The 13,005-nt window shown below is 45.2% G+C and overlaps 1 protein-coding gene across 9 annotated transcripts in view; it reads left to right on the top strand.

Annotated features, from left to right (window-relative positions):
• R3HDM2 (R3H domain containing 2) overlaps nucleotides 1–13,005 on the top strand; it is a 69,381-nt gene that overhangs the window by 33,508 nt on the left and 22,868 nt on the right. For 8 of the 9 annotated variants that reach the window (XM_062597118.1, XM_062597120.1, XM_062597126.1 and 5 more), the window contains 3 exons: nucleotides 7,795–7,993; nucleotides 8,971–9,012; nucleotides 11,784–11,870. In XM_062597118.1, the coding sequence (XP_062453102.1) occupies nucleotides 7,826–7,993; nucleotides 8,971–9,012; nucleotides 11,784–11,870 (297 nt within the window). In that variant the 5' untranslated portion in view covers nucleotides 7,795–7,825. The remainder of the gene's footprint in view (nucleotides 1–7,794; nucleotides 7,994–8,970; nucleotides 9,013–11,783; nucleotides 11,871–13,005) is intronic. The other variant, XM_062597123.1, reaches the window with a different exon arrangement.

Here is a 13,005-nt window from a genome sequence, read left to right as displayed (position 1 = left end):
GGCTGGATCTCAACACAACAAGCACCAGATTAAAAACTGCAGAGTCCTTTGCACAATGCCCTAATGCGATGGGTAGATAGCTGAACATATTCGTGTTTCAGGCACAGTTCAACAGCATCTTCCCTCTCCTTCCCTTACAGGGAAGAATGAGCTCCTCTTCCACTCCTAAAAGGATTTCTACCTTCCATGTCTGCCAAGCACCTTACAAGGTCTAGTAAAGTTTTAGTCTTAGGCTCTGGTACTGTTCTTCATGTCCAGTATGAGTGCCTTGTTCTTGTGTTGATGATGAGAAGAAAAGCAACCATGACTTGAGTTAAAGTGGTTTTTATCTAACTCTTTGAAACAATGGACATCATGTGGTGAAGCCCTCTTCCTTTCTGGGACTCATCGTCTCTATTGCAGGCATTTACCTCTGCTGGGTGCTACCTTCCTAACAGCTGTGCTGCCTCATGTGTTTTCATTTAACTGTTTTTTTTCGTTTGTTTTATCTTCTGCTGAAATACTTATTTTCAGTGAGAACTCCCTTGTGTCTAGGAAAGATGTGTAGTTTAGTAGCAACTCTCAGACTGCACAGTGTAGATGTTTACCTGTCCCTGGAGTGATGTGGTCCCAGAAGCTTTGGAGTAGGGAGGCCCTGCTGCATTCTCGCTGCTTCCTTGCCTGCCTAGGGACCATATTACTGTCTGTGTTACTCTGATGAACTAAGAGCCATAGACAGAGCAGGTAATTCACAAATCTGAGGGAAGTGATTCTGCCCTAGGGAGGTGGCAGCTTGCTGGTGAGGTTGCCAGTTGTCAGATATGGAATGAGCCTCCAGAAATACGACTTCCTTTCAAAACAATGTTGGGAAGGCCGTGTTACTTCAGTGTACATCATGCTCCTTGCCTTCCAAGGGGCTGGACTCAGCTGTGAAAGTAGTGCTCTGGATAGAAACTCTGAGCTGCATCTAGATAAAAGTGACAGGTTAATAAAACTTGATTCTTTTTTTTCTTTTGTTTTTAAACCTACAGATAAAACATACTGTTTGATTCTTTCCTGTCTCACCTTTATTGTTCTGGCACATTTAATGCCTGTGTATCACAGGAAGATGATTTTATCAGTTCTGACACTGGTTGTCACACTCTTGGAGTATAAAAATAGCAAGTTTACACCTTTCCTGGTTTCAGTGCTTGCACTGATTGAGGAGTGGTAAGAAAAGTAACATTTTTTCCCGAATTTATCCAGTTGTTTGAATTATTCCACATAATGAAATCCACATACCACGTGCTGTGTAACCAAGAAGTACTGTCCTGGTGATAATTCAGATATTTGCATAACACAGCCCTGCTGCCTGTTATTCCAATTATAGCTGACTGCACCTGCGCTAGTGAGCTGCCTTTCAAAGGTATTAGAAATGATGAAGAGCTCTAGGATTATACCTGCTCTCTGAGCTCCAATTCCTTCTTCAGCCACAGAGGGCTACAGATGGTCTAGTTTTTGTGGGCCTCTGCCAGGTGAGCCCCAGAGAACCAGTGCCATCACAGCTATGCTGTGCTCTCAATACGTGTGAAGTAGAGCCTGAGATGAGGGCTGTCCACAGCTGTAGATGAGGCCAATTTAACTGATATTTTCCAGCCCACCTTCGAATTATTTGGGATATCTTGGAAACTTGTCAATTTTCTGTAGCTAACTTACTTTCCACCTTGTTTGTATTTCCTGTCTCCTTGTTCAGAAAAGGTTATTTTCCCCCTTTCTACCTGAAGTCAAAACCTTCCATCTGCATCATAATTTCACCTCTTTGATGTAATGTGGGGGTGGAGATTAAGTTTTAAAGCAATGACTAAGCACTGGGAGCCTCTGCACTATGCAGTCAGATGCATCTGGCCTCCTTTATTTAATATATAATATGAACTCTAAGGTACTGTGAAATTAAACCTCTTTCTTCAACTGAAAATAAAAAAGCAATAGAGAAAATTCTGAAGAGATTGCTTCATTGGCTGAGGCAGTTGCAGCTTGTGACTATTCAGAGAAGGTTTCAGGGCTTTCTTATTGAATAAGGTGTTTCTTCTAGCCGGAGCTGTTACTTGTGATAGGGAGCTGTTTTCTCCAACAGGAGGGAAAGGAGGTGTGTTTGAAAGACTCTTTGAGTCTTTGTTTTCAAGATACAGCTTCTGACTTTCTACAGGGTGCTGCATACTGCCCAGTTGGTGGAAGGAGCTTACATTTTGCAGAGGAGACTGGGAGCCCAGATAGTGCCTAGAAGGGAGGTGTTTAGGGAGTTCTATGGCCTTAATAGTCCTACTAGCAAAACCCTTTATTACAGCCTCTTGATGCATCTAGTAGGTAAATTTTAATAGAGCAAAAGTTTTACCAGTTTCTGTGCTCTGTGAGAAAAGGAGAAAACAAAAGTCTTTCTGAAGATCCCTCAGTGCAGAGAGGGAGTACTGTGTAGCCTGACTTTATGTACCTTGAGCATGTTAGTCAGTAGGACCAAGGAGGCTTTAATGCTTCCAATTTGCAGCACCCTCTCCATCATGCCGCCCCCACTTCTTCCTGTGAAAAAACATTTTCTACAGCAGACACAAGCTGCTGCTTGAGGACGGGGAAGGTAAATCACCCCCAAACTAGTCTGGTTGCTCGTAGTGATAGAGCCTGTTGCCATGGAGCTGTGATTCAGATTGGTTGACCTGGAAGCCAATGAGCAAGTCGTTTGTGAGAGCATCATCATTTAACCTTGCAGGAGGTACTTGCTCAGTGATACGCGATGCTAATACTAAAGCCTTACACAGAGTGTTCAAATGAAACTCTTGACTGTTGGACAAGGGCCATTGCTTTTTCCCTTCCCTCTTATGGACAGAATCCATTAATTGCCGGTTGCAGCAGCAAAGTTCCCGTAAGCTGGGCCAGCTCTTTCTGCCCAAGCTCTCAGTGTTCAGCATCAACTTTCTGCCCTTGGTGCCTTGTGGTGCAGACTGTCCTGTCTACCAGAGAGTCACCAGCCTCAGGGTGTTTATTTCTGAACCTGCAGAGCACTTTGAATCTGCTTGGCATGTGATAGGATCTGTTCTAAACATGTCATCCTTGTATCTTATAACCACCCTGAGGCTAGATAAAGCTGTTCCACCTTTGGCTGTGTTGGGGTTTCTTCTTGGCTATGAGGGGACTGCAGCCTTCTCTGTTGTGGAAACTCTGTATCCCACTGATACAGCGAAAGCGTTGGTGGCTTGGGATAAGTCTGTCTAGTAAGATTATATTCTGCCTTATCGCATGCTTTTCGGACTGGGGTCTCAGAAAGCAAAAATAAGGATTGATTATTAACCTAGAGATTCCCTAGATGAGAAGAAGTGAGTCACGATTCTTGCCCCGAGGCAAATTGTGAAGCTTGGTCAAAAAGGCTGTAAGCATGCAAAGTTACTCCTGAGGTCGAGGCTTGAGCAGGAACTGAGGAAAAAGGGTCTGCTTATACTTGTGCCCTTTCTTCATGGCAGGCAGCTTCACTCTCACATCATGGAACAAGCTCCCTCCAACACCTCTGTCCTGCTGCAACACAGGAGTGCACGTGCAGGCAGCTATAGCCCTATGTCTCCTTTGTACCCTCATGTAGCTCACAGTAGAGTGTCTGTACTCTTAACGTCCAAGAATACAGTATATTGAGCAGTAGGCTTCTTGCCTTTCTCAGATTTGCTGCAGGATCCATCCTAACAAAATACTGAAGTCTTGTGTTCCCTGCCTAACCAGAACCTGCCACTGTATGTGTTGTCATGATTTGGCAGTTGCAGATTGCATGTAGCAGGAAGGCAGCAGAGGTGGAATTAAATGTTCTCGGGGGGGGGGGGGCAGGGGATGAGGAGGAGGGTGTAAATGTATCTTGGCCACCCCTTCACCTGGCCCTTGTCCAACATGTGCAAATGGTCCATGCTGTCACTGCCTTAATTGTCCTATTTGCTCTGCCAGGCTCCAAACCCAAATCAAAAAATCAATGGCAGCTACCCCTTCTATTGCTTCATTGTTCTCTTTTTCTGACCCAGATTTGGTGGCTTCCCTGATGTTATATGTACGTAAGCTTTTCATTTCCCTGGCAAAGCACAGCTCAGTGCCACCCTGCACCTCCCATACGCCCCCACTGAGTCCTCTGAACTTTCACTTTCTCAGCAAGTTGCTCTCTGTCACAGCAGATCATCTCTACCTCCCCCTCACTACATCCCACGCCTGTCCAGGGGGAGCAAGCTGATTCACTCATACAGAAAGGAAACCTCTTCCAGAAGGCATCTCTGTTGAGAAGCACAAGCAGTGCACATCTCTACTTCGATTTTTTTGTGCAAGGGAAATATCCTGGAGGACTGCTGTCAGGGAGGGAGATTTTATCAGGAGGGGCAGTACCCAAATTCGTATTCAGTGGCCCTGAGTGTTCTTTTGTGAATGAGATTAGGATAACTGATGACTTTCCCCCTGCTATGATACAGAAGTTGTGTTGCAGTGTGGTGGGTTAGGACCCCCTTACCTCTCTTGAATTTGACATTAGGTGTTTAGCATGGGAACTAACACCTGTTATAGCATGGCTATTGCAAAGAGAGTGAGTTGTGCAAAACCTACATACTGATTCTGGTACAGAAATTCCCTCTTATAAGAACAAAGCCAGATTTTGTGTGTGTGTTGTTTAGGTACCTCCTTCTGACAGGAGAGTCCTTTTTTCCTTCTCCAGATCTACTACAAATTCTTCTGGCCTGTTCACTGACCAGGCCCTTTGTGTGGATGTGACGAGGCTGAATAGTTTCCCTGCAGTAAGAAATGCTTGGGTAGAAGGGCAGAGTTTTCCAACCTCATTCCCTGTGTAATCCAGACTCCTGCTATGGAGGTTGGCATATAAGTTGGACAAGTGCTCCCTTTGCCTTTTCTGACCTAGTTCCCATCCAAGGCATCACAGCTGAGCATGATTCCCACACATGGGGGCACTGTGCCCTGCACAACCTGTTTGCTATAAGCCTGGGCCAGTGCTTGCAGTTCTTACTGGCATCTGCTGAATTCCCAACCTACTGAGGGTAAAGAACAGGCCCTTGCAGCTGAGGGTGGGTGCCCCGATGACTCCCGAGGGAAGCCTCTTCCTGTAGGTATGCTCCAAGAGATACCTGCCAAAGGGAGCGGCTTATACTGCACACCATCTCATGGGATTACGCAAGGAAGGGGTAGGGAGCAGCAAGTGATCTGTACAGTGCAAGAATCCACACTGATTAGCATCCAGAATAGCAGACTCAGGCGGTAGAGGTTGTCTAACCCTCTCCTCCACACTAGAAGTGATCTGGCATTTGGGGTCCCATCTGTGCTTGGGAATCGTTAGCAACAGGGCAGAGGTGTTTGCAGGTTCCTCTTGCTAGGCTAAAATCAGTGGTGGACTGCTCTCTGCTCCCTTTCTGTAAGAAGTTTTGGGGGGCAGCTGTTGCTTGCAAGGAGCTGCCAGGTTGCCTGGAGAAGGTTGCGGGTGGCTGACAGCTGAGCAGACTGGGGGACAGCCTGCTTGATACAGTGTGATGTTGCTGGGCTAAAGGATCCTGGCTCAATGCTGCAGTGGGCATGGGGCTCTTGCCCAGTTATTTCTGTTCTCCATTGCCCTCCTCAGATGGGAAAGACCCTTACTCCAGCCTCTAGTGTCCTTATCTTGCCCCATTCTGCTGTACTCTATGGAAAGTTGCTGTGGAATCAGTAGTAGGTTTCTTGTAACCTTTCTGCTCCAGGATGAACACATGCAAACAGTGATTGGGATCTTTTAACAGTTCTCTGCAGTGAGATACAACTTGTTTTCAGACAGCAGTGGGATGTATCCCCTTGTCCTTAACCAGCCATAGCATCCGGAGTCACTGTCTCCTACAGACAGACATCTGCCTTGTTACATACCAGTTCCTGTGTGTGAGCCAGACAGAGCTGTCCTGGCAGGCTTCTTTCCTGCCAGGTTTCCTTGCTTTCACTGCCCGCTTTTTCCATTAATTTTATGGGGTCACCTGGGTTCTACCTACACACCCTCAAGGTGCTACTGATTCATCAAGGCCTTGGGTTAAGTAACCTTTTTTTTTTTTTTTTTTTTTTTGTCTCTTCTCCCAGCTGTGACTCTGAACCAACAGTAGCAAGTTTTGGAGCTGGGGGTAGTGGTGGGGAAAGCACATCCTGAGTCTGTAGTAGATGATGAAGGCTAAGGTGACTATAGCTTCCTCTCTTTCTTAGAAAGTGTCCCATTCCATCCATCTTCACCTTGATGCAGTGCAGCACACTTGCTGCATGGCACTGTGCTTTCTCTGGTGCAGCTCTGCCATGCAAATCTGCTTCCAACCTGCAGCATTCTCTATCTGCAGCAGGGATGCATCTGTCCTGGATGTGTTAGCAAGTTTATTTCAAAACTGCGTAAGAATACCTGAACCAGATGAGAGTTTGTCGGTCTGTTTGTCTGTCTCTCTCTTTCTCGCTCTCAGACTGGAACTGGAAATTGTTACAGTAGCTGCAATAAAATTAAAATGTATGTTTTATGTTCAGCAGCCCTACAAATTAAAGGGGAGTGAAGTTGAATTAGTTGGTGCATATTAGCACTCCCATGCAGAGCTAAGGGTCAATAAATCTTTGTGAGATCTGACTCTTTTTCAGCCATACTCTTTCAAAGCAATTAATAAAACAAGTTGATAAACATCAACTGCATTTTCCAGTGCCCAAGCCTTCTGTCTGAGTCTCTCTCAAATTTAGGCTCCCTCTTTTGGAGGCCTTGTCTTAATAGGCCTATCTTTTATCTAGCCTTAACCTACCCTCTTCGCCTGTCAGCAGGAGGAATGTGAAGCTCTGTGCCATCGTCTCTATGAACTTGTTTCTCGGCGCAAGGATCTCTGCAGTCCTGCATGAGTTGGTTTATCCCTCATGCTGGCTCAAAGAGGCCTGCTCTGAGTTAGCTGAGAAAGCTGAAGTTTCAGTTCCTGGCAATAGATTTGGAGTTAACTCTTATTTGGATGAATGGATGTGTGATGTGTTCTGTCTCCTGTTTTGGACTGTCAGCAGAGGTGCATGTTGTTGCCATGTCTAGGATCTGCTCTAGTTCAGGTGGTTTCAGGAGCTTTGTGGGTTGACTTTGTCATTTTTTTGCTAATCAAAAAGAAACAATAAAACACATTTTTGTTAAGAGAGACTCTTTTTCTTCTTAACCTGTAATTTGACACTTTCTGAAGTAGCAAACCATATGTGTTTGGAAACAAAATATCAGGTGTTATTTTATTTCCCTAGAAACACCAGAGTAATCTCTTGGGTATCAGGCTGTTTTTTCACTGAAAATTAAAGGACTGCACTGGGATTTGGGAAGAAAGGGCAGGAGACTTTTGCTGTTTATCCTGGTACAGAGAACACCTCCTCCATAGGTGAAATAAACTTGAGCAACTGGAATTCCCTGCCTTTGCATGTTTGTAAGCATTAGCACTACCCTATGTCTCTCACACGCCTCAAAGAAGTTAAAAGGGCAGGTGGCTACATCAGGGACTTATATATACCTCAGTGTTTTTGTTTTTTTCTTTTTTTTTTTTTTTTTTTTTACAGTAGCCCTTCAGAATCTTCCGAGTCCTGGTGAGTGAGAATCATGGAGCTTTTGCAAGGCCCTCTTGAGCCAGGTGCTGCAAGGGGATGCATCCAAGGGGATGAGTGGGTTGGCTCTCACTAGAGTGTTTGTCTTGGGGTTATTGTACGTGAGATGAGTTACAAGGAAGTTACAGTCTGTGTTCAATGATTAGTGCTCCAAATGGAAACTCTCTCCACCCTCTGACTCCCTTCTACCCATTCTGTCACCTCTTCCTGCAGGTGCCTGTTGCTACGTTGTAGAACTCTGAAGATGTCAAGTAGCAACACGACCCAGGAGACTCTAGAAATAATGAAAGAGTCAGAAAAAAAGGTGGTTGAAGAATCTGTGAACAAAACCAAATTTGTGTCCAGGTCACCAAGCAAGGAGGAGGCGGAAAAGGATGGAGGGGAGGAGATCAACGTGCGTCAGGAATCTCAGGTAAGTGTGCAGATGAGTGGGTAGTCCCTTCTGCCAGCTTGCAGACTCTGACCCTTTCTACCACCTGGCAAACACAATCTGCTTTCCATCCCTTCTGAAAGGGGCTTGAGCTCATGTCTCCATCTCCCAAGGGGAGATCATGCCATACAAGCTGCTCTCTTTCTCTTCGGCTGAATCTGTTCCACTTTGGATGGGATACGTTGAATATTCATTGGGTCAGGGGGAAATGAGACTGGTGTGCTCCTGGAGGCACTTGTACTCAGCCACCAAATTCTAGCCCACGGACCTCCCCCTTATTCCACTCATTGGCCTAAAAAACATTCAATGACAAAATATGAGGTGGAAGCATGTCAGTGAGGGCTTGGTTTTGGGAATGGTGCCTGGTCCTTTCTTTCCTGCTGTTAAAAGTGCCTAAATAAGAATTTTATGTTTTGGGGTTTCATTTCGGCAAGGGGGAAAAAAAAACTTATGAAGGCATCGTTTGGAGAGTGCTTGGACCGATTCCTGCTGCTTGCGTCTCCTGTCACATGTTCTTTCAGCTTAGTGTTAAACTTGAAGAAATGCCCACCCTCAAAAGCCTGCTGAGTGCTCCTACATTTAAAGTTGGTGGTTAGTGCCAGATTTGTTCAACCACTGCCTGAGCAGACACCAGTATTGCTCGGAAAGCCTGACTTTGGTCGTTTTGTAATGGTGAGCAGGGAGAGGATGCTTAGAAGGTAGTAATAACGGATGTCTCCTTGTTTCTTAATCAGAGCAGCATGGTGTTCCCCACATGATCTAGTGCCTTAGAGCCCCCTTCCTATCTCATATGGCTCCTTCTTCTCCTGCGTCTTCTAGTAACCTTGTGCCAGTCTTAGGATTGCATTTTCCTTTTGCCTCTTCCTACCACTGTTGTACAATTTCCCCTCGCACTGTAGGACAGTGCAGGCTGCTAGATTCAGACTAAACCTCTTGCCTTCTCTTTTCTCTCTCCACAGAGGCGAACTTCAAGTCATGGACATGCCAGAAAAAGAGCGAAGGTATGAGATCGTCTGTCTCTTTCTTCTTCCGGCCATTCTGAGCTGTGCCATGTTCTTAACCTTAGTATGGTCCTCTCAAGTCCTACTATCTCCAGAAGCAACATGCAGCACATGGCAGTTCAGGACAGCGATCTTCCACCTGCAGGAGTGCTCATCTTCACAAACACTTACCTATGAAGGAAATGTTTGCTACTCTTATCTGCCACAGGTGTATCCTTCCCAGAATCTGAAATTCCAGAAATGAAGTTCACAGATTTCATTGAAGGGACGGGGCAGTGCACTTGCCTGTTACCTGGAGAGATTTCAATCTCTTCCCTGCCTTGAGAAAATTCAGCAATCACATAGCCTAAAAAGAGAATGAATTCTTATCCAGATACAGAACTCTGTTTTTTATGTAGCAGTCTAGTGTCAATCTAGCCCCTTTTCTTCGGGGAATACCACATTGCTTCCATAATGATGGCATATACATGTTAGTGTAACACCAGGACACCACTGCTCTAGAACGTTGATTTTTAGGCAAAATCTGGGGAGGGGGAAGTGCAGCCATTGTGTGGTTTTTATTAAACCCCAATCTTTCTCTGCAAAATTTGGATTTGATAATAATTACTGGACTAGTTTATCAAAAGTGGCCATGAATTCTTCAGAGCTGGCAATTATAGAATCATAGCATAATTCAGGAGTCCATCTAATCCAGCTAGGATTTATCTAGTCCAACCTCCTGTTCAAAACAGGGTCAGCTGTGAGATCCATCCACGATGCTCAGCTTGATGGGAATGAGGAAGATGAAGGTCTCTTTTTTTGTTGTTGTTATTGTTGTTTTTTGTTTTTTTTTCTTTTAGTTTCCCAAAAGTTCAAACCCAAATGAAGACAGGTTCTATCAGGTTCTGTACATAGGCATGAGAGAGAGGAGGCCAGTTAAAATTGCAACAGTGGTTTGTTTTTATTTTGTTTTGATAAAAATATTGTATGAAAGACGTGCCACTTCTGGCATACAGGGGATTCAGACTAAATATTCAAGGGTCTTGGTCAATGTTAAAAGCCAGGACTGCATGCACCACCCAAACAGGCTATCATTCAATTCTTGCCCTTCCATGTATCCATGTGTAGGGCAGACTGTGTCCAAACCCCTCAGGCCTTTCTCATATTGTTGAACTTGCCTGGGATCTCGTGTGACTGGGTGACATTCTTCCTCTTTGTCACCCAAGTCAACTTGCCAAGTGTCCTGAAAGTGCTGATTTTATTTTAAGCATTTTCTCTGAACTTTACTATGTTACCCAAAATAACCAAAGTCGTCAGTTCAGGTAGGCGAGGTGTAAATGAGATGGCAGCCTTTTAATTTAGAAAAGTAACCTGGAGAAGAGAAGATTGAGAGGGGATCTTATCAATGTGTATAATTATCTGAAGGGAGGGTGGCAAAGGGATGGGGCCAAACTCTTTTCAGTAGTGCCATGCAAAAGGACTAGAGGCAATGGGCACAAACTGAACCACAGGAAATTCTGCCTGAATATGAGGAGGAATTTCTTTACTGTGAGTGACAGAGTGCTGGAACAAACTGCCCAGAGAGGTGGTGGAGTCTCTTTCTTCAGAGGTATTCAAAACCCGCCTGGATGCAACTCTGTCTAACGTGCTCTAGGTGACCCTGCTTGAGCAGGGGCGTTGGACTAGATGATCTCCAGAGGTACCTTCCAACCTTACCGATTCCGTGATTCTGTAACAATTCTTACTTCACATCTTAGAAAAACTAGTTGGTTTCAAACATATTACTTGTTAGTGGCTTTAACTCTTGTCAGGTGAGATGGGAAGAGGCTAGAATTGCTCTGACTGAAGAGGCCAAAAAGTCCATGCATTAAGACAAGCTTTTTTTACCTAAAATGTGATTAGTTCAAATCCTAGTCAAAGACTGAAGGAAGAAAATAACTGTTTTTCTCTAGGAATCCAAGCCTGTGTATGTTCCTGTTTCATAGAATCATAGAATCAGTAAGGTTGGAAGGGACCTCTGGAGATCATCTAGTTCAACCTCCCTGCTCAGCAGGGTCACCTAGAACATGTTAGACAGGGACTAACTAACTGTTTGCTAGTTACAGAATCACAGAATGGGTAAGGTTGGAAGGGACCTCTGGAGATCACCTAGTCCAATGCCCCTGCTCAAGCAGGGTCACCTAGGGCAAGTTTTGAGTATCTCCAGAGAAGGAGACTCCACAACCTCTCTGGGCAACCTGTTCCAGTGCTCTGTCACTCTCACAGTGAAGAAATTCCTCCTCATATTCAGGCAGAACTTCCTGTGGTTCAGTTTGTGCCCATTGCCTCTAGTCCTTTTGCATGGCACTACTGAAAAGAGTTTGGCCCCATCCCTTTGCCACCCTCCCTTCAGATAATTATACACATTGATAAGATCCCCTCTCAATCTTCCCTTCTCTAGGCTAAGCAGGCCCAGCTCTCACAGCCTTTCTTCATAGGACAGATGCTCCAGCCCTTTGATCATCTTCATAGCCCTATGCTGGACTCTCTCCAGTAGCTCCATGTCTCTTTTGTACTGGGGAGCCCAGAACTGGGTGTAGTACTTGAGATGTGTCCTCACTAGGGCTGAGTAGAGTGGCGTTAGATTGATTGTCTTAGTTGGGTTGGTAGTCTTCCTTTTCAGCAGTTTGATTAGGACTGACTGTGTGAATAGTTTGTAATGCACCAGCAGGAACTTAAGTGTATGCATCTTGGCTGAGGTGTGTTAACTAAACTCTTTTTTTCTCTCCCCCCCTCTCCACCCCCTTCTCCAGTCTAATTCAAAGCTTAAACTGGTCAGGAGTTTGGCTGTATGTGAAGAATCATCTAGCCCCTTTGTAGACGGGCTGCTGGAGTCCCAGGTAGGCCTATTATCAAACAAGCTGTACAGTGTGAAAGTCTAGAAAATTTAGTTCTTCCTAGAGGTAGTGTCCTTCCTTGGGCCTGCACCTATAAGAGCCAAGAAGTTCCTCCAACAGACTGCTTTTGAAAGAAGCAGCTGTGCTTGTAAGCACAGCTTATGTGTGTACACTCACAGCCTTTCTCTGACAAGGTGTCATTTGCATCAGTTCACTGGGCACTTGCAACTGCTCAAGTTGTGCCGGCTTGTGTCCCAAAAAATGTAAAAGGCACTTTGCTTTCACAAAGCATCTGGAGTTTTGACCCATAGGAAGGAAGTTTCTGTGCAAGCCCTCTCCACATAGACCAAGCTGCAGTGACTGAAAACATCAAAGGTTAATCAAGCTGCTGAGTAGGAGCATATCAGACATCCTTATTTAACTCATGTGCATACCGTATGGCGAACCACCTCACAAAGAAGTGACGTACACTGCTCTGCAGACATGATCCCCATCTATGGTCACTGTATGCTGTAACTGAAAAGCCAAAGCTTGAAGATGGGCAGCAGTTGGTGAAGCGCTAAGAGCCCATCTGCCCAGACAAAAGCAGGTGGGTTGAGCTTGCTCAGCCCATCTAAGCTCCAGAAACAGAGGAGGGTGTAGCATGCAGAGATCTGAGCTGGCTCACTGCAAATCAGGTTGTTGCTAGCTACAGCCCAACTTTGTTGAGCTGACATAGTACTGCACCATGTAGACTTACCAGCTTAGGTCTGTTGTGCTAGATCAGAGATTTCTACACTGCTTTCCACTCACAAGACCGGACCGGACCTGTGCCAGGGCTGAGTGCTGCTCAACCCATTTCTGCATCGTATAGAATGGGTACTTGGCATCTAAGCCTTCCTTATCTTGAAGCTTCCTATTCCAGAGACTGCTCTTGTCTCCTGTTTGAGTTTCACTCATTAGAACCATATGTTCACTAGGAGGACTCTTAAAGCAACCATAAGCACACATAACAGTGCCAGGGAACAAAGTAAAATAGTGCTAGTCTACAGGTAGAAGAAGGGGGAAGATCAGCTGGCACACAGGCTGGTGTTTTTATCATCAATTTTGACATGAATTTGAGCAGCACACCCTCTAGAACTGTCTTTGACAATCCTAC

Source organism: Rhea pennata, chromosome 29 (genome assembly GCF_028389875.1).
Source record: "Rhea pennata isolate bPtePen1 chromosome 29, bPtePen1.pri, whole genome shotgun sequence".
In the NCBI taxonomy this organism is placed as follows: domain Eukaryota; kingdom Metazoa; phylum Chordata; class Aves; order Rheiformes; family Rheidae; genus Rhea; species Rhea pennata.
The sequence above is the reverse complement of the archived record's forward strand: the minus strand, read 5'-3'. Positions and strand labels throughout refer to the sequence as shown.